The sequence below is a fragment of the Fusarium poae genome, chromosome 4, assembly GCF_019609905.1.
Source record: "Fusarium poae strain DAOMC 252244 chromosome 4, whole genome shotgun sequence".
Taxonomy (NCBI): domain Eukaryota; kingdom Fungi; phylum Ascomycota; class Sordariomycetes; order Hypocreales; family Nectriaceae; genus Fusarium; species Fusarium poae.
In genome coordinates, this window is record NC_058402.1 from 2918737 (window position 1) to 2939432 (window position 20696).

At 48.0% G+C, this 20696-nt stretch overlaps 8 protein-coding genes across 8 annotated transcripts; 5 read left to right on the forward strand and 3 right to left on the reverse strand.

Annotated features, from left to right (window-relative positions):
* Positions 1 to 2006: 2006 nt before the first annotated feature.
* On the forward strand, positions 2007 to 2383 carry FPOAC1_010995 (uncharacterized protein; the record flags this gene model as incomplete). Its single annotated transcript, XM_044855382.1, has 2 exons — positions 2007 to 2093; positions 2171 to 2383. 2 exons carry the CDS (start codon positions 2007 to 2009, stop codon positions 2381 to 2383), a joined length of 300 nt encoding a protein of 99 aa, XP_044702695.1.
* Positions 2384 to 4499: 2116 nt separating this feature from the next.
* On the forward strand, positions 4500 to 9436 carry FPOAC1_010996 (uncharacterized protein; the record flags this gene model as incomplete). The annotated part of the gene is made up of 3 exons (XM_044855383.1): positions 4500 to 7391; positions 7440 to 7715; positions 7766 to 9436. The coding sequence occupies 3 exons, from the start codon at positions 4500 to 4502 to the stop codon at positions 9434 to 9436; spliced, it is 4839 nt and encodes a 1612-aa protein (XP_044702696.1).
* A 181-nt stretch (positions 9437 to 9617) lies between these two features.
* On the reverse strand, positions 9618 to 10812 carry FPOAC1_010997 (uncharacterized protein; the record flags this gene model as incomplete). Its single annotated transcript, XM_044855384.1, has 5 exons — positions 9618 to 9645; positions 9752 to 10035; positions 10088 to 10414; positions 10464 to 10657; positions 10719 to 10812. The coding sequence occupies 5 exons, from the start codon at positions 10810 to 10812 to the stop codon at positions 9618 to 9620; spliced, it is 927 nt and encodes a 308-aa protein (XP_044702697.1).
* Positions 10813 to 11099: 287 nt separating this feature from the next.
* Positions 11100 to 12017, forward strand: FPOAC1_010998 (uncharacterized protein; the record flags this gene model as incomplete). Its single annotated transcript, XM_044855385.1, has 5 exons — positions 11100 to 11133; positions 11188 to 11266; positions 11320 to 11360; positions 11413 to 11893; positions 11945 to 12017. 5 exons carry the CDS (start codon positions 11100 to 11102, stop codon positions 12015 to 12017), a joined length of 708 nt encoding a protein of 235 aa, XP_044702698.1.
* A 333-nt stretch (positions 12018 to 12350) lies between these two features.
* Positions 12351 to 13011, forward strand: FPOAC1_010999 (uncharacterized protein; the record flags this gene model as incomplete). The annotated part of the gene is made up of 2 exons (XM_044855386.1): positions 12351 to 12443; positions 12544 to 13011. The coding sequence occupies 2 exons, from the start codon at positions 12351 to 12353 to the stop codon at positions 13009 to 13011; spliced, it is 561 nt and encodes a 186-aa protein (XP_044702699.1).
* Positions 13012 to 13225: 214 nt separating this feature from the next.
* Positions 13226 to 14171, reverse strand: FPOAC1_011000 (uncharacterized protein; the record flags this gene model as incomplete). The annotated part of the gene is made up of 2 exons (XM_044855387.1): positions 13226 to 13794; positions 13868 to 14171. The coding sequence occupies 2 exons, from the start codon at positions 14169 to 14171 to the stop codon at positions 13226 to 13228; spliced, it is 873 nt and encodes a 290-aa protein (XP_044702700.1).
* Positions 14172 to 14499: 328 nt separating this feature from the next.
* Positions 14500 to 15912, reverse strand: FPOAC1_011001 (uncharacterized protein; the record flags this gene model as incomplete). The annotated part of the gene is made up of 4 exons (XM_044855388.1): positions 14500 to 14503; positions 14551 to 14687; positions 14739 to 15461; positions 15511 to 15912. The coding sequence occupies 4 exons, from the start codon at positions 15910 to 15912 to the stop codon at positions 14500 to 14502; spliced, it is 1266 nt and encodes a 421-aa protein (XP_044702701.1).
* Positions 15913 to 16664: 752 nt separating this feature from the next.
* FPOAC1_011002 (uncharacterized protein) lies at positions 16665 to 19530 on the forward strand (the record flags this gene model as incomplete). Its single annotated transcript, XM_044855389.1, has 8 exons — positions 16665 to 17445; positions 17494 to 17833; positions 17890 to 18108; positions 18156 to 18351; positions 18409 to 18614; positions 18671 to 18697; positions 18776 to 18990; positions 19043 to 19530. 8 exons carry the CDS (start codon positions 16665 to 16667, stop codon positions 19528 to 19530), a joined length of 2472 nt encoding a protein of 823 aa, XP_044702702.1.
* Between the last annotated feature and the right edge of the window lie 1166 nt (positions 19531 to 20696).

Consider the following 20696-nt stretch of genomic DNA (forward strand, 5'->3'; position numbering starts at 1 on the left):
TAGGTAGCCTAGGGCCGAGATAATTGCCAAGCAATATTCGGCACGGCCAAGAAAACAAAAGAGTTCTTGGCGAATGCTAAGATAAAGATAAGCTTGCCATTTTTTATTTTAGTGTTGATAGTTACGAAGCGAGTGCGACAGGTTAATTGTGGTTGACGACGGTACAGCCGTTTAGTCAAACTTCAACGTTCTCTGCAAAAACAGACAAGCAATGGACCTCATCGCTGGGACATGCCGGCGCAAACATGCTACTGTGGCTTTCCAGCTCAAGCCCATAGCATCATCCCGATGACAGTGACTCACTAAAAATAAAGGATTTGGGCTGTTGTGGCTGCATTAGGTCGTTCTGGTCAGCCTGGAAGATACCGATGCAACGTTTCGCAACACTATTTTTCGGTTAGAAAACTCTCGCATTGTTATTTTGAGAGAAACTAAGTATGACAGTTGCGTATATTTTCTATGAAGCGGAACAAATGTGAGTTTCTTTGGTAAAACTGAGGTTAGGTGCAAGCCACTTTTGGAATTAATGCCTAATAATGCAGATCTCGACTGAATAGAAGTCGACGTTAAGCATCTGACGCAGATCAATCATGAACTGATCATTTTAGGCTCATTTTCGGAACTATCATCAGGCAACAGAAATACTTGCATAAGGCTAAATAGCCATTGACCAACAATGGTTCATCCTATGTGTCTTATGATTCACTCCCATGACAGGACCAAGCCAAAACCGAGCTTGCATTGGGCAAGGCTGAGACGAGGAACGCCCAGCTTGAGTGTGACCCCCCCTCATTCTTGTTGTTGATCTTATCTCTCAAGTCGCAGTCTGCAGATGTACGGATCAACGAATCACTTTCGGAGATGTACAATCTTGCATACAAGGGTTTGCTTCTAGCGGCCTTCTAGAAATGGGGACGCAGTGGAGAAGTGATGTTCTCGTGACCTCTGCTTACTGCTTGGCGATGACAGATAACAGGTCAAGCAGACCTACCAGGGTACCGGCACGGATGGGTCTTCGGAGCTTCCGGTCTTTGTGGGACCAGCCGGGGCCCGCATCGTCACCTTTTCGGATCCGAATTTGCCGTGCCGTACGGGTCTGCGTCACTGGAATGCGGTTGACGGAAAGAGAAAGTGGAGAGGAAAGGGAAAAGAGAGGAGGAGATAAGGGTGACGGACTTGTTCACAGTTGTCTGTCTTAGACTTTATTATCATGTCTGATTATTGTACTCTGTGGTCTGTATATACGCAGCAACCAATGTCTGGCTTTGTTGTTGACAATCTGTCTTTTAGAGAAGGTAGAACAGGTTCTATTCATTGTCTACACTGTACCGTACAGATTAGGTAGATCACTGACTTTCAGTTAACTCATAAGTGGCTGGCTTGTAGTCGATCACATAGCTTCTAGATATCTTCCATACATACTGAAAAAAAGGACAGCCACCATGTCGCATTGTATCCTTTTGTCGGGACCCGCGCGTAAGCTCGTCGGATCTGCACTTCGTCATACCAAGAACGGGCCAAGGCTTCCGGCTGACATCGCGCATGGTTTAGCGTCCTTTCATAGGGCTTTGCTACGTAGCAACAAGGGTTGGCGTTTCCTTAGGGGCCCAGACCTGGGCTTGGCTTGGGGTACGTTGGCGGGGGTTAGGATGAATGAGAATGCGAATGGGACCAGTCCAACAAGTGTCAGGGTCCCTTCACTTCAGGTCTGATCACGAAGGAACTTTTATTTAAGGGAGCTCTTCCCCCCTTGGTCTTCATTTCTTTCCTCCCATCATCAGTCAATCAAGCAACCAGAATACCCATTCATTCTTCACAACAGTCATCATATCACATAAACAAACAGACATTCCTTGACATCTTTTAGATTGCACCAGGAGTGCCTTGACTCGACTCGACTCAACTTGACTTGAACTGCCTCAAAGGCCTATTATACAAACAATACCCCCAAACAACAAATATCCTTTTTAATCAAATCAACAAACTCAAATCTTCAAATCTTCAAAATGGTTTTCGGATCTCGCAACAACAGAGCCTCTGAGGAGGAGCAGCGTGGTCGCAGCCGTGAGCCAGTCCCGCTTATGGAGAGCAAGGTAAGTTCCATCAGCTACATATGCTCCCAAAACTCAAAATCTGGTCTGGACCCTTCAACTAACCGAAATCTTTCCAGCAACGTACCAACTCATACGCAAGCGAACTCTCTACCTCCACCACAAAGTCTTCGGCTTCTTCCACAGCCAAGGCGTCACGCTCTTGGTTCAAGCCCGCACCACAACCCGCCAACGTCAACGTTCACACCTACTGTGGAAGGCACTCAAGCCAGTTCCTATTTGGTGGCCCATCCCTGGTTGACCTCGCTCGAGCCATGTTGGGCAAGGATTGATTTCCAGCATGAGCATAAACGATAAACAAAGTCTGTAACATCCTCACTGGATTATCAGCAGACCGCCTAATCATCCGCGCTCACCCAAACAACCCTTTACTTTTATTATTATTGCATCGCCTTCATTCACCCACAACTTCAACGTCACTGGCTGGTACGGGACGGGCACTCTCATTGGCAAGCGTGGCGTCTTTTGTGTGGTAAAGAAAAGAAGACATTTCAACCATTCATTCGAGAGAGACCAATACACGCAATAGATACCCTTTTGGGGAGGAGGTGGGGGAGACGAGAAATCAGTGGGAAGACTGTACCACGAGAGACGACTTGTACGATTCCATTCTGTGTAGCTATATTCGTAACGAGTCATGAATCCGAACCGATACATACAAATAAATGTATTATTACCTATACATATAACAACTTTTTTATTACTTCATTTCTAAATTTGACCGCAGTGATTATGTTTATGGTTTATACTGTGCTAAGACGCTTATTCCTACCCTGATCCTACTACTGCTTTTAGATGATGCCTCGGTTTCGAAACGATCTTCGCATTACGCGTCTGTCTTGGCGATGTCGCAGGTGCCAAGGCTTGTGATAATCATGCCAATGCTTGGGGCAAAGTGGGTTTGCCGTGTCATCCGTATAACAAAGGACGAAAAATGGTAAAATAGGGTCCGGGAATAGAGGCACGTATCTGTAGATCGCTGGATATATTTTGGGTAGGTCGGATGGAGACATAGGGTAGATAGCTCACACACGGCTAGACGCCCAACCGCTATAATGTTGCAATGTGGAAATAATGATGTTGCTTGTCGAGTCTGTGAATCTTGTGACCGTCAATTTGGTAGTGGAAAAATGGCCGATGGAGGGATCAACATGGTGGTATTCATGTTCTTGCCTGGGTATTTTAGAAAAGCATGCCATTTCTACCGCCCTCTAGATGTGAATACGTAGTTTCCAGGTTTGCAGGCCCTCTAGATTGAAAAGTGAACATATTGGGCTTACCAAAAATATATCAAAAACTCTGCTTTACGAGGTGGCTCGTGATGTTCATGTAAGATATTAATGCACAATTTACGCAGTCACCAATGACAGTAAACGGAACGATGCCTTCTATGTATGACAATGGGTGTGTATACAGAGTGGATCTTATCTGGTATTGCTGCCTGGATCCCAAGGCAACAAACTGTCATCTATCACTGCATGATCCCCCGCCGATTAACCGGCTGTGGAGCTACACGTTGTCGGTTGTCAACCATCAGCCCTATGGAGCTTGAAGTTGACATTGAGCTTTGGCTCCGATGAGGATCCTTGATAGAGCTCGTGTAAGTCGAATTCCTTGAATGGAATACGTGGAAATGAGATCAGGAATTGAATGCGCAAAGACGATCGAGACGCGTCGAGACGTGGAAAAAACGAATATTGAGACAAAAGCCGACCCAAACGATGAAAAAAAGACTCGGAAATCGATATCGAAAGTCATGTCAAGTATTCACCGTTTTAATTAGTATTCATGTCCAAACTGAAACGACTTCACATCTCGATTAATCTCATGGAGTTTTCATGCAGCTGGCCAATCACAGCTCAGGGCAAATAGGATCCACTTCTGTTTTGGTTGGGTTTGGCGCGACCTCAAGACTTCAAACAGTGAACAAACGCGCAACTACCGACTTCATCAAACATCATTCTCTTGTTTTTTTTTTGCCCGCGTTTATGTCCATTCCATCACCGGTATCGGCCAAACGCACTATTTAATCGTGCACTGTTTGGTTGTTTAGGTTAATATCCCTTCCGACGCTTTTGCGCCGATCCTGAGCGCGCTGTAAGCCAGAGCTTCGAGTGCCTTGTCTTCACGCCGCCCATGCACGCCTTGACCTGATATCTTGCACAACACGTTCATGTAGAAGGTGAGTTTGTACCAAAAAATTAACATGCGAAGTTATGGTGATTTCATTCATCCCATCGCATCATTTGCGCCCATGGCCTCTGGTTCTCCATCACGCGAAGTATCCCTTACTGACATCCCTTTTTCTTCCCAGAACCGCAAAAGCTCGATTACATCCACCACCCATCTCAGAGCCACCACAATCTGCACTGAACCCATTATATAGCCATGGTCAGCAAGAGGAAGAGAGTCCTCGAGGACTTTGACCCTAATAAATCAGACCCCGAAGACGAAAACTTCGACCCCACAGAAGCTGGACCACCACGAAAGACCAACAAGAAGAGCAGCCGTTCCCGTAGTGGAAGACCCGGTCGCCGACGTAAAAACGGGTATGGCGGATCGGATATCGACGACGACGAGGATGAAGTCTCTGACAGTAACGAGGAAGACTTCTTCGACGAGGAAGACGAAGAAGACGATGACGAGGCAGCACCTGTGAACGCAGCTGGTCGCCGTGCCAGGAAGGCTGCTACCCAACACACCACCTACTTCGAAAGCAGTCCCGAGCGCGAGGCAGAAGAATCAGCTACCGATGATTCGGATAATGCTGGTAATAATGATGTCAAGCCTGACGAAGATGGAGATAATAAGGAGGATGACGCCGAGGGCGAGCCTGTCGAGGAGCCTATTGAGGAGCCCGTCAGACCAACCAGATCTAGAGTCGTCAAGTTGAAACTCAGCAACAATGTCCCTGCGCCCCGCAGGACAACTCGGGCTCACACGGAGGAAGCTGAGGAATTCCTTGAGCTCTCCAATTCTGGCAAACATGCTGTTCCGTCACGAGACTCAAGGAGTAGAAGTCCCGAGACTTTTGCGCGGAGCACAAGAACCACTCGTGGCCTCAAGGGCCTAAAGAACGCCCCCGAGACGATTCAAGAGGCTACGCAGGAGAGCAGCTTCAGGGAAGTCAGAGAAGCCGACCAGCCGGACGAATTAACTCAAGACCCTGAAGAAGATACGAAACAAGAGGTCGTTGATCAAGACATGCAAGACGCCGCCGATCAAGATGCACCCGGAGAAGACGCCCCTGTCCAGACGGTAGAAGATGATGACGATGACGATGATGTGCCTATTACGCGTAGGACTCGTGGAAGTCGCGCCAATGCTTCCGCCCAACCACAAGAAGCTGAATCCGATGCCGGCCCTAGGAAGTCTCGTCGCTTGACCCGCAAATCTAGCAAGAAGTCTCAAGAAGTCAGCAGTGATTTCGAGCCTGGCGATGAATCCGATGATGCAGAAGCTTCTGACGCAGAGAAACCCCGCCGTCAAGACCCAGACGACGTTGACAGCCCGGTTCCTCGAGGCCGACGCTCTCGACCTGCCAGATCTCGTCGTGGTGGAGATTCCGGAGATGAAGAGCCAGATTTTGATTTGGACGAATTGAACGAAGAAGCTCGAGAACTTAGGCAGGACTCGCGTTCTCGTCGTCGCCGTCCAAGGAAGGAATCACCCATCGTCTACCAAGAAAACACTCGACGAGCACGAACACGCGTCAACTACTACATGCCGCCTCTCACCTCGGCTAACATCGAGGAGGAAGAAGTTGAGGCGGCCACGGCACAACCACGTGCCCGACGCGGACGTGGCGGTGCCAGTCAAGGCTGGGAACGCAGCCTCAACACTACATTTGGGCCCTTCGGCGGAGGTGGTGGTGCCGGCGCCCTTCTCAATGGGCCTTGGGGCACTGGTGCAGCTGGCGGTGTTGATTCGGACAGCAGCGACGATGAAATGGTGCACCGTTCAAGCGTCGCTGGAAATATTGGTATGACTCCGACGTCTGCAGCTGCACCTGGTGGTTTGCTTCCTGGTGCGCCTGGAATGAACCTCGATGGGGCTGGTGCGGCACCCAATGTCGGCAAAATCAAGGATCGCAAGGCTCTTGCAGATGCTGACCCCTTGGGTGTTGACCTGAATGTTGACTTCAGCAAGGTTGGTGGTCTGCAAGGGCATATCGATCAGCTGAAGGAAATGGTGCAGCTGCCCCTACTATACCCCGAGCTCTTCACCCGATTCCATGTTACTCCACCACGCGGTGTTCTGTTCCATGGTCCACCTGGAACAGGTAAAACGTTGCTTGCTCGCGCTCTCGCCAATTCGGTAGGCTCTGGCGGTCGAAAAATCTCATTCTATATGAGAAAAGGTGCCGACGCTCTGAGTAAGTGGGTTGGTGAAGCCGAGAAACAGCTTCGTTTGTTGTTTGAAGAGGCGAGAAGAACCCAGCCAAGTATCATCTTTTTTGACGAGATTGATGGTCTTGCCCCAGTTCGATCTAGCAAGCAGGAGCAGATTCATGCCTCCATTGTTTCGACACTCTTGGCTTTGATGGATGGTATGGATGGTCGTGGCCAGGTTATCGTTATTGGTGCCACCAATCGTCCTGACAATATCGACCCTGCCCTTCGCCGGCCCGGTCGATTTGATCGCGAGTTCTACTTCCCGTTGCCTGATATTGAGGGTCGAAAATCAATTCTCAACATCCACACGGCAGACTGGGGACTCTCAAACCAGTTCAAGGACTCGTTGGCTGAGAATACGAAAGGCTATGGTGGTGCTGATCTGCGAGCTCTCTGCACCGAGGCCGCCCTCAACGCCATTCAACGAACGTATCCTCAGATCTACGCCTCCAAGGAGAAGCTTGTCGTTGATCCTGACAAGATTGGTGTCCACGCGACTGACTTTATGTTGTCTATCAAGAAACTTATCCCCTCGTCAGAACGATCAGCAACATCTGGCGCTAAGCCTCTCCCTAAGTCAATAGAACCCCTGCTTCGTGATCAATTGGCAGCTGCCAAGTCGGCTCTCGATGGCCTCTTGCCTCGCAAGAAGAAGTTGACAGCCCTCGAAGAAGCTATGTACGAGCAATTTGATGATGATGATCACGGCTTTGGTAGGGAGGCTATGCAACAAGAGTTTGAGCGATCTAGAGTATTTCGCCCTAGATTTATCATATACGGCCAGAGCGGAATGGGCCAGAGCTACCTCTCATCTGCTATTCTTCACTATTTTGAAGGAGTTCATGTCCAAAACTTTGATCTCCCCAGCATCTTGAATGACGGAAGGGTAAGTCCATTGCCTCCTTGAAAGCCTCCATATACTAACAGATACCAGGCCATGGAACAGGTTATTGTCAGTCTGTTCACAGAAGTCAGGCGGCACAAGCCCAGTGTGATTTACATTCCCAACATTGAGGCTTGGTATGCCGCGCTGCACAACACCCTCGCTCTCACTACCTTCAAGACTATGTTGCGATCCATTGCTCCTACCGATCCGGTTCTTCTTTTGGCTACGGCAGAAGGTGATAGGGACGAACTTCCCAGCGAACTCATCCGTGACTTTTTCGGGTTCTCCATGAAGAATCAAATGAGGATCAACAACCCCAGCAAGGTAAGTGTTGGTTTCGCGACTGAGGCTATGTACTGTGCTAACTTGTGTAGGAATGCCGCATGGAATACTTCAACACCACACTTCAATATGCCAAGAAGAAGCCGCGCGAGTTCCCTGACCCTGAGAACCGCAAGAAGAGGGTTCTCGAGGAGCTTCCTGTTGCCCCTCCTATGGAGCCTGCTCCCCCAACCAAGGCGGATATGAAGGCTGCACAGAAGCGGGATCATCAACTGCTCAACGCCCTCAAAATCCAGCTCCAGCCTATTATGGACCAGATCAACAGGAAGTACAAGAAGTTCCGACAGCCTGTAATTCCTCCTGCTCAGATAGAATACCTCTTTGTCGAGTCGGAGCCCAACTTTGTACGACCAGATATAGAAGCTGGTCAGCTCCGACCATACGAGATCGTCAAGGACAAGTATGACAACGATGTCCTCCGAGACACCGCGAGTGGCAAGTGTTATTATAACCTCGAGACTACTACTATTGAGGAGCGCTTGTCGAACGGTTTCTACGCCCGACCAAAGGACTTCCTATTTGACATCAAGGCTCTTGCCAAGGATGCCAAAAACATTGGAGACAAAGAGCGAACTCTTAAGGCCAATGAACTTCTCAGCAACGTTGAAGTTGATGTCGCTAGTATCGAGAATCAAACCTCTCAAGTTGACTGGGAAGGGTTATATCGACGTCAACTCCAACGAGCCAAAGATGCCACGGAGAAGGAGCGAAAGCGAAAAGCGATGCAATCACTTGTAGACCGTGTCCAGTCTGATGTGGGCGGTAACGATAGTGATTCTCAGGGGCCTGTTACACTCGGAGTAGTGGTTCCAGGATCGAGAACGACTGCAAGGTTCCAAGTCAGAAGCCCGCTTTCGAACGACCATGGTACTTCAGGCCAGGGCTTGCAGCTTCTGAGCAACGGTATCAACAACACGGTTGGGGAGGACACCCAGATGAGCGGCATCGACAACGATACCCAGGCGCTTTCCGAGATGGGACCCCCGCCCAAGTCTCACGAGCAACTCGGTGTAGCGCATGCGGGAATGACACAAATCTCGCAAAAGTCTGTGGTGACAACGTTACCACCGGGAATTTCGCCCTCAGCTATCATCAACGAGGCATCAACGACCAAAACATCGGACCCTTCAACCCACCGCTCATCAGACTTTAGCCAGATGACCAATGGAGGCCACAGTGAGAGCCGGGGCGTTGATGATGACAGCCAGGTTGATATCCCTGACACACTGATTATTGGGCACAACATTTCTGGAGATGACTCGTGGCTACACTCTCAGGCTCAGGCTGCCGCTGCAGGTGGCGCCCACATGCAGGTCTCGAATATTTCTGACAGTCCCTCTTCGGCGCGCACGTCATTGGGCTTCAAGGCCCAAAGTGTGGGTGGCATGGCGAGCATACTGAACGACCATATTTCTGACGAGCAGTCTGCACGCAACTCTGGCTCGTCGACTTCAGCTTCCCAACCCCTGACACTAGGGGAAGTGGAAGGGATCTTGAATAACTTCACAAAGGCGACTAGTGGCTGCACCATCGAGCAGCTGGAACAGATCAACCGTGAGCTTATGGACGAAATTTGGCGCACAAGAAGTGAGTGGAACCGCAGCAGAGTCATGGACCAGGTTATGGCGGTGTTCAACAGGACGATGGATGAGATTGAGGCGTTTCAAGGCATTGAACCAGCCAGCCAAGCTCGTGACTACTAGCTAGTGCTGGGCAACTCGAGAATTCGCAAGTGAGGACTACCATTTCATGGAAATGTCAGGAAAGGGACGGGAAAGACGTTTCAAAGAGTTGGGTGTACGTTTGTAATCATGTCTAGGAGTTATTTGGGAACGCGACTCTATCAAGGAGTCATTAGATGTGTCTGTTTTTAGAGGATATCATTCATGCATGGCCGCAAAGGTTGACATCCCTACACTATTAGCTACCTGTACAATGGTCTTGTTTTCCTACATATATCTACTCATAGCGATTGCTAACAACTTTACAATTTGGATTTGGCTTTTGTGCTGTCGTACCTTTTGCCCTCGTCTGCTTGCTCTACTACCGTCAGGTCTGGAAGAGACGCGGGCATGATCCTCCGTGGCGCAGTGCCTGGCACAACGTTGTATTTTGAGAAGTCTTTTACACCTGCATGTTCACGTAAGAAGTCTTCGTCTAGTAGTAGTTCTCCATTAACTACAGAAGGCGAAGCTTGAAGGATGGCGAGAATAGCGTCGGAGAAGATGGTTGCTTTTCGGAGGTCGTTGGCTTCTTCTGGGTTCTTGCGTGTGAACTGGTCTGTAGCAGCAGACTCAATGGCCTAGTTTACTGTCAGCTCTCTACTTTGTTTCAGAGGATATTGTGATACGTACCACAGCGGGCCATATGGAGGTAATAGCCATATCATTCTTTCCTTGGCGCTCAAAGTCCATGGCAAGGCCTTTTGTAAGAACACTCATGCCAACCTTGCCCACCGCATAAGCTGTTTTGCCACGGAAAAAACGGCTATAGATGGGAGGGCTGACGACTACAATGCGGCCCGTGGAAGGTAGATGAGGCAGAGCAGCTTGAATGGTTGCGTATAATCCTTCTGGATTAACGCGCTGCATGAGTTGAAATCGCTTCAGGGGTGTTGATGAGACGGGGGCCCAGAATATGGCACCCGAGTTGTAGACGAGAACATCCAGACGACCATAGGTCTGTTGGCATTGAATTAGTACTGGTTTTAAGATGGACGAATTGACTTACAGTGATGGTTTGCGATATCAGGGAGTCAATACTCTCGGGGTAGCGAACATCTACTTGAATGGCTGTGGCGTCGCCTCCTGCTGAACTGATTTCATGTGCGACGGTTGTGATTGTCGAGGCAGATGAATTAGGATCTGGTGGAAAAGGTGATGGGAGATTTGAAGGGTCACTGATGGTTTTTGCGGCGACAACGACTTGGGTTGCCGTGTTAGTTGGTAGTCTACACTGCAGGATATTAGTTGTAGTTGGACGAACCGGCATAGCCATTAGAGGCGAGGTCGATGGCAACTTGACGACCGATGCCCCTGGATGCACCAACAATTAGAGCGACAGGCTTTTTGGATACCATAATGACTGATTCTTTGCTGTAGATTTTGTATATGTTTAGGTTGTTGATGGTATTATAAATACAACTCCAAGGGCTGAGTTGGAGAATCCGGGGGTGGATTGATAGCCTCGGCAACCCCACACCACCAACTAACTACTAAGACATCTAAATACCAGGGGTGACAGTACAATAATAACACGGGGTACCGAGATCCGAATCATTCTTGTTGACTTGTACTTACAAACATATTCAGAGATCATTTTGTGTTATCTAGGTAGTCTTGAGGCAAGTAAACAAACACTCTTAAAATGGGTGGGCGTATCGATTGCTATCTGGACATTGGTGAGTAGCAGTAGTACACTTACCATCTTGGACAAGACAAATAACAATCACAAGTGTCTTTCTACAGCTATACTGGCTTTATTGAGCTACGACGGAGCATGAGCAAACTAGCTGCCCATGGCGTTCAAGTCAAGTAAGTTGAGAATTACTCTCAAGGTGTGCTGTTAAATACTGAGCTATCATCAGTTTCATCCCCGTCTTCTTGGGCGGCATTATGAATGAATCAGGTATACTCTGTCTAGCGACAACCAAAAAAGAATCAATCTCACTATCTACTAGGAAACAAACCCCCTTGGCTGCTCCCTGCAAAGTCGAGATATCTTGCCAAAGACTCTCGTCGCTCTGCAGAACGCCTCTCGGCTCCTTATCAAGGCTCACCACCTGACCTCCTCGCCATCGCAAAGACCATCTCGCCTCTTCGTGCCCTACACTACATCAAGGAAAATTACCCAGAGGAAACCTTTCTCGCAGCTATGCGATTTCTTTTCCACAAGATCTGGCTACCTCCCCACGTCAACCTTGCCGAGGACGCAAATCTTATTGCAGCGCTCAAAGAAGCGACCGACGAGCTCGACGGAGGCAGTGACAGCAAGTTATTCTCTGATGAAGATGTCGAAAAGATCATGAAGGGACGTGAGAGTATGAAAGACAGAGTCAAGGAGGTGACTGGACTGGCGCTCAACAAGGGTGCTTTCGGAGCGCCTTGGTTGATTGCGACGAATACGGATGGCAAGTCGGAGGCTTTCTTTGGAAGTGACAGGTGAGATACTACCCAAAAATATGACCAGAGCATTGCTAACTAATCGTATAGGTTCAACCATATTTATAGGTTCTTGGGAGTTCCTTTTCAGGACGTCCAGATCTTGGCTCCTTCAAAGTTGTAATTGAATGTATAGAGACAGCCTGGGCAATCTATGGAGGATATTCTTAAACGCTGATATGCAAAAGGTAGTCGATTTGGTGCTTGGTAATAACCATGTACTCTATATATATGTATATCTATGACCAGCTGTTGATGTTATGTCTCATGTGTCAGTAGTAGCTCAATCAAAACCCACTCAGTCAGTCATTCATTCAAGTAGAACCTCGCCCAACTTATTACTAAACCTTGACCTCTTTCACCCATCACCTTTCACATACATCGACACCACATTCGAGAGAGACAAAAAAAAATGCAGCCTCTGGAAATCACTCTCATAGTCGCTGCGACTCGTAGCATGGGCATCGGCCACCTTGGTCAAATGCCCTGGCAAGGCTTGCGCAAAGAAATGAAGTACTTTGCACGTGTGACGACTAGACTGCCACCACAGGTACTGACTGCTACTGTCCTTTATTCAAAAACACTGCAGACTGATTATCTGCATAAATGGAATGAGAAAATACGAAAGAATTGCACTAACAAACTCTCAGGTCTCTTCACCATCACTCAATGCAGTCATAATGGGTCGTAAAACTTGGGACTCAATCCCCACCAAATTCCGGCCTCTAAAAGACCGCCTCAACATCGTCATAAGCCGCTCCGCGCCCTCAAACATCCCCGACAAAGTTGAACCGTCCGAGCCCGTGAGAGTCCAGTCACTTGAGCTCGCACTGCAGTACGCTCGTGCTCGCAGTGACATCGGCCGCATCTTTGTCATGGGCGGTGCGCAGATCTACGACGCTGCGCTCAAGCTACCCGAGGCGCGACGTATCTTGCTCACAAGCATCGAACGGGATTTTATTTGCGATACTTTCTTCCCTGTGGAACTGAAGAGTGGAAAGTGGGAGAGGAAGTCGAGGGAGGAGTTGCAGGAGTGGACAGGCGAGGAGGTTGAAGAAGGTGGCCAAGAAGAGGCAGGGACACAATATGAGTTCCAAATGTGGGAGAAACATGACTAGATGAACGGGTAGACTTGGTGGTTTCGCTTCATGAGGCAGGATATCATCATTGAAATTATTCATAAATACAGCAGTCATGCCCAAGAACAATACATCCGCCCAACTCAACCTTCCTCCCGATGCCCTAATCATACAGCCCGACCTGGTCTATTCTTTTTTGTTGTTCAAGTGACATATACATACAGCTGATAATACACACCATCCCTCTCATAATTTAGTTCGTTGACACCTTGGCTGCTCCTGTTGGTACAGTCTCGGCCTCCTTTACAGGCTCTGAAGCAGGAATACTGTCTTCCTGCTGTCCACTCAGCTGCTTCTCCAATCTCGTCCAGAACACATCGACCGGCTTCGCCATGATGGATGGTAATTGTGCAGGGAGGTTATTATCCGAGACAGCCTCAAACTGAAGCAGTGTCGATCGCATCCATCCCACAATGGCAAGCAGAGCCCTGGGATCAGCGTCAGGTGAGCCCTTGAACAGGTTTCGCCAGATAGCGCTCGCCAACATAGCATCGCCCTTGATCAGACCCTCGTCGTACGCCAGGAGAAGACCACGCCACTGGACAAAAATGTCCTTGAGGTATCGTTGTCGCAGGGCACTCGATGTGATGTGGTGGTCGATGTGCATCTTCTTCTCGCACTCGAAGAAGAAGTGATCTGTGAGCTGGTGCTGCCAGTTGTGGAAGCCCTCGCGGTCGAAGCAGCGTATTCGGGTGTTGATTAGGTAGAGGTGCAGCATAGTGACATGGGACCAAGTGCTAAAGGTGGGAGGAAGCTTGAAGGCTATTGCAAGTACAGGGTTAGCAATTTTGAATAATATCTTTTGGTCAGAAATTGTCAGGAGATTAAAACGTACTGTGATGCCAGGGGCTCTCAGGGTTTAGAGAATGTCCAATCTCCTCGCCATCCTCTGCAAGCTTTACATGGTCCTCCTTGCGCTCCTTCTCAGTAATGTGGTAATCAGCTGCCTTGGAGGAAGCCTTGAATAACTGCTCTGTAGCACCTAGGACACGATACGGCTCGGCCATCGACTTTCCGATACCCTGAAGGAGACTCCTTGAGCTCGAATTACTGAAATTTCGTTGAGAAAGCACAGTTGCAACGGGCGGCAAAAACTTTCTTGTCGTAGGTGCTGAGGCTCGTGATGCGCCGACTCGCATTGTGGCCCGGAGGATAGACCGAGCCTGGGTTCTGCAGGATTCGCATGCCATTTTTTTTTTTTCGATTTGTTTATTCGAGGGTTTCGTTCCGGAAAGGAAATTGGCTTGGGAAGAGCCTGAGAAACGGCACCAAGGGAAGTTGTTGTGAGTCTTCACGTCATGCACCAGGTCATGACGAACTGATCTTTTTGATAGTATAGAAATTGTTTGACTTTTGATAGGTTGGCGGGTATATGTCGGCAGTGGAGAAGACCCTTAGTGTGAAGGGCACTGTGCACAATGCGATACCTTCAAAGAGCGACAGTTTTAATTTACCTGCCCTGCCTGCCTACCTACCTACAGTTGGATATTTGTCCATTAGTATTTAGAAAATACTAACGAGCTATTTGTACCACCAAATCCAAAGCTGTTGGACACAGCCACGCCAACGTCTCTTTTCTGTGCCGCATTCGGTACAAAGTTAAAAGCAGCACCGACATCTGGCTTCTGTAGATTCAATGTCGCAGGCACAACTCCCTGGAAATTGTTAGTATTAGGTACATATAATCTAACACAAACACAACATACCTGGTGAATGGCTAGGATTGAGAACAACGCCTCAATGGCCCCAGCAGCACCTAATAAATGTCCAACTGCACCCTTGGTACTACTGACTGTAATATCCGATTCTTTTTCATGTCCCTCCTCGCCAAGCATGAGTCGTCTGATAGCCGATGTCTCTGCCGCATCCCCAACGTTTGTCGCTGTTGCGTGAGCATTGACATAATCAACCTGTAAAGGTTTGACTCCAGCATTCTTCAAGGCTTTTTTCATAGCAAGAAATGCGCCGCGGCCATCCTCTCGTGGCGCAGTCATATGGTAGGCATCACCGCTGCAACCATATCCTTTAATTTCAGCATAGATGCGAGCTCCTCGTGTTTTGGCGTGTTCCAACTCTTCAAGAACCAGCACAGCAGCACCTTCAGAAACCACAAAACCGTTGCGATCGGCATCAAATGGGCGGCAGCTTGCTGTAGGGTTGTCGTTGTATGCTGTTGATAGAGATCTTGCTCTGCCGAAGCCTGCAAACGTCAAGGGATGGATGCACGATTCCGAGCCTCCTGCAACCATGATATCGGCGTCTCCCATGCTGATGAAGCGTAATGCATCTCCGATTGAGTGCGCACCAGTTGTGCAAGCCGTAGTTGCTGCATGGTTGGGGCCTTGGAAACCGTATTTCATGGCTACATGACCAGCCGCCATGTTGATCAGAATCTTGGGTACAAATAGCGGCGATACCTTTTTATAGCCCTGACACATGTTCAGCACTGGTTCAGAATTGGTTGACATGAAATCTTACATCTTTATGGTGCACTAAGCTGGTGTCATAAATCTCATCCAGATTCCCAATGCCACTCCCTAGGCAGACTCCAGTAGCCTCCAGTTGCTCTTGGCTCTTTGGCTCCCATCCTGCATCTTTGAGAGCCATATCGCTGGCAGCAATGGCGTATTGTGTAAACTTGGACATTCGTCTTTGCTCATTTGCACTGAGCCAATCTGATGGCCTCCATCGGCCTTCCCCTTCGCCGCTGGGCACTAACCCAGAGACTGTACTTGTCAACTCTTTCCAGCGCGCTTGAGGCTCTAGATCTGCAACACTGACGATTCCACATTCTCCATTAAGAAGACGGGTCCAGGTTCGTTTCACGCCTACCCCCAAGGGCGTAATGGCTCCAAGGCCAGTCACTACTACCCGACGCATTATGATTCCATACCGAGGAGAAAAGATTGAGATTGAGTCGGTTGGTTGATGATGAAACTTACGTATCGATATAATAGTATAATAACCATAAAATATAATCCCCACTTTTGGGTTAGCGCTAGTTGGATCGTGAGACGGATACAAGGGGCAAATACGGTTTGGTACCAGGTTAGTAACTACCTAGGTAGGTACGTACCTCCCTGGATATATATTCTCAAGATAAGCCTTCAACGACATTCTCAGTAAACTCTCAATCCTTTGTCAATAATTGAATCATTTTCATGATAAATTCTTGTCATGAAATGAGCCAACATCACATAAATTATATACCTGTCATTCATTTAACGTGACGTGATCAATTCCAGGCTTGAATAGACGCCACAAAACAACAAAGGACACGACACGAAACGTCTTTCACACAACGCCAATCCAATATCTTTCCCAATCATATACTATCACCATAGCTTCAAATGACATGAACAGCCTTTGTCGCTAAGAAGAGCACCCTCAAGTTGTGCGGAACTTTGCATTAGTCCTGGCAGCAACTGTCATTCTATCCAGGCGACGACACGCCCAGCTCAGACATATGTTACCATACCAAACGATATACAACATCTTCGACTCTGGGTACTTCTGAATTCAACGATATTTACATTTTGAAACGGAAAAAAGAGAAACCACAAGTAGTTGGAACAGTGTCATCTTCAGGGATTGCAGTCAACAACTTCTAAAAAGGACAAGTCAAGCTCATAATGTCTGAAGTTCGGAAGCCGGGGTCGGCATTACCGGTCGAACATATCGGCCAAAGCATATCAGGTCCCAGCGGACGGCTCTCAACATCATTAGAGATTGAAGACCCGCCCCCCGAAAATCTCAAGCATCGTCTACATGAGTGGGCAGGCACTGGAGCACGCAACGATGACGAAGATGATCAGGGTGAAGAATACGAGCTTCTCATGGACCCAAACCTTCCCCGGGAGTATGAGACGAGACGAAAAAACTCACAAGAGTCTGGCGACGAAGCGGCTTTGATCAAGGATGATGACTCAGACCAACATGAGGAAGAAGAGAACTCACCCTATCCTGAAGTTCGGGCTGCGGTGCGTAACTTTGATGAGGATCTCCCATGCAATACTGTACGAGCATGGACTATAGGAATGCTACTCGTTGTTGTGGGTGCTTCTATGAACACTTTGTTCTCACTACGTCAACCGTCTATTAGCATTGGTCCTCTTATCGCTCAAATCGTTGCATGGCCAATGGGTCATGGCTGGGCCAAATTTGTGCCAGAGCGGGAGTTTACCACTTTTGGTACAACGTGGACTCTCAACCCTGGACCGTTCAACGTGAAGGAACACGCCATCATTGTTGTTATGGCCAGTGTCTCGTTCTCAGTTGCATATGCCACTGATATCATTCTGGCACAAGTCATTTTCTACAAGCAAGACTTTGGTATTGTGTTCCAGCTTCTGTTGACCATCTCAACTCAATCAGTGGGTTACGGCATCGCAGGTATGCTGCGGAAATTCTTGGGTAAGTGTTTGCCATCCCTGGCTGTAATTCTTTTGCTTACAATCCAAGTGTATCCTGCATCCATGATCTGGCCCGAGAATCTTGCTGGCGTTACTCTTATGAATGCCATGTACGAGAGAAACGATGCTCCAGATCCTAGTGTTTTAGGAGGCGCAATGCACCGGTACAAATGGTTCGCAATTGTGACTGCATGCTCCTTTTTCTATTACTTCATCCCGGGTTTCCTGGCTCAATTTCTAAGCATCTTTGCCGTAGCTACTTGGATGGCCCCTCAAAATCCCATTGTGAACCAGCTATTCGGAGGCCAGACAGGTCTGTCTCTTCTTCCTATTACTTTTGACTGGACACAGATTGCAGGTTACGTTGGTTCGCCGCTCATTCCGCCGTGGTATGTATAATGTGCACTTGATCACTGGATTGTAGAATTGTATTAATGAGGAGTAGGCATGCTATCGCCAATACTCTCATTGGTGTCGTTGTCTTCTTTGTTGTTGGATCTTCTTTCCTTCACTACGGAGGAGCATGGTATGGCGAGTATCTGCCAATGAGCGACTCTGGTACATATGACAATACCGGAGCTCGCTACAACACCACGCGGATTCTCACAAAGGACTTCACACTAAACGAAGAAGAGTACAAAAACTACTCACCTCTTTTCATCAGGTATGACAAACCTTCCGTATACTACCGACCTAAGCTGACAAGTAAAGTACAACCTTTGCAATTTCTTACGGCCTGTCCTTTGCTGCTATATCTTCACTTGTCGTGTACACTTATCTGCACAACGGCAAACAGATCTGGCAACAATGGAGAAATAGCACAAATGAAAAGCCTGATGTACACATGAAACTCATGAGGAAGTATAAAGAAGCGCCTACTTGGTGGTACATGTCACTCTTTGCAATTGTGAGCTTCCATTCCTAATTCTCTTGGCAACAATCGATTAATGATAGAGCAACTCAGATGCTCCTGATTGGATTCTATACAGTGCTTGGCTATCCTACCAACCTCTCCTGGTGGGCCTTTCTGCTTGCCATCGCGATCTCTTTTGGATTTGCTCTCCCTATAGGCATCATTCAGGCTGTGACGAATACTCAAATTGGCTTGAACGTCTTGACAGAATTCTTATACGGATACCTCCAACCAGGTCGACCTCTGGCCCTGATGATGTGAGTGTTCGTCTGTCCTCGATCCACACTACTGTATGCTAATCCTGAATGCCTAGTTTTAAAACATATGGATACATCACAATGTAAGTATTGAGCTCTCTCCCTTGAAGCCTCCGAGACCTGCAAGACTTCTGCACAGACACTCACACTCCTCTGTCTAGGGCGCAGTCTCTTCGTTTTGTCTCGGATTTGAAGTTTGGACACTACATGAAGATCCCTCCTCGAACTATGTTCTTGTCTCAAGTTGTCGCCACAACATTCTCGTGTTTTATTCAGATCGTTGTTCTGAACCTGTCTCTGAATAATATCCCCGACGTCTGTGAGCAACATCAGGTAGATCACTTTACGTGTCCCGGAGGTCGCGTCTTCTTCGCTGGTAAGTTTAATGCCGAGTCTAAAATGTTTCTGATCTAATGCATGAGTCGCAGCCTCCATAATATGGGGCCTCCTCGGACCTGCCCGCATGTTCTCGCCTGGCCAAGTCTACTCTGGGCTCTTTGTCTTTTTCGTCATTGGTGCCATAACTCCTGTTGTTATCTACTTCCTGGCCAAGCGCAGGCCCAAGTCTCCTGTGCGTTTCCTCATGGCACCTCTCATATTCGGAGGTGCAGGGGCTATGCCGCCTGCGACACCTCTCAACTATCTTTCTTGGGGGGCAGTGGGCTTCGTCTTCCAATTCTGGATCAAGAAACGCCACTTCAGATGGTGGTCAAGACTTAACTTCCTTACATCATCGGCACTCGATCTTGGGCTTGCCCTTGCGACTTTGTTCATCTTCTTTGCGTTCACGCTGCATGGTATCGACCCGCCAAGCTGGTGGGGAAACGACATCGTCTCATCGACCATGGATGTCCAAGGTACCGCGATACAAGCACATGTAGCTGAGGGAGCGCGGTTCGGGCCTAAGAGCTGGTGATGGTGGGGTGCACACCCAAGGGGAGTTGCTATATATGTATCGTATGTATATTACCTATCTAGAATAACTGCATGTTTTGTTTATGTTTGTTGGTGGCTTGTGCATCTGCAGACAGACATCGAATACCAGTTTTCATTCCGAGACATGTTTGCTTCTAAATAGCTGAATTTACCTACTAATGTAAGAGCCAGTAGGATTTCATGTGGCTTCTGTTATGCAGCGGGACAATAAATCCGCCGCCCGCAACATTGAGACGGCCCTCGACAAGCACTACAGGAGAAAAGATGTACCTTACGTTGTCCAGTCAGACCTCAAGACCGCCCTAAGTTTGTAACTCATGACGTTGCTTTTTCATCCGTTGTAGTGACTAGATTAGTAGTTACCGCCCACCATCTTGCATATCTCGCGGCCCGTGGCTTGCACAAGGGATAAATCCCACGTACCTGGAACCAAGGCTAGCTCTCGCGACGTTTCGTTGCACTAGTTATGTGATCCTAAGGGATATGACTAGGATCGAACAAACATGCATGTCTGACCACGCAAGCATAACCTTTCTGGTCCATATTAGCGATTGAGAAAAAACCCATCCGCCAAAGAGAAGAGAATGTGATACATCGCGAAGGATTTCTTGCAGCATGTACCTACCTAGTCTGGCTGGCGCATGCAATTGAATGATTAATTGTCTCGCTATACATTTGTCAACTCAGCAAAAGTAAAGATCCAATAGCATTTATTGGGCTAGTATCTGTCATTTGTCAAGCCATTCAAGGTCAAGGATTGAAAAACACGTTTACTGAGCGGTTACTGAATAGAAACATGGATACCGCGATGATTCAGTCGAGCTCAGTGTGAGGGTAGTCGAGTTCTATCAAGCCATTGTAACAATAACCACTAAAGTCAATGAACACATGTCACTAGAAAACAATACCATGCTCTCATGTTAATCTTTTCAATTGTAAGGACTATGCCTCTTTTACAATGTCACCATCCACTACTCAACTGCAGTTGTTTACGACCAAGGCCAGGACTAGGATGAATCATCTACATCCCGGAGTGAATTCCCTAGATGCAGTAAACAAGCCATACGAGCCAGTGACTAAAACGTGAGATGCTATCTAATAAGGGAGAGTTCATGCACTACTCAAACATGGCTGGAATAAGCTTAT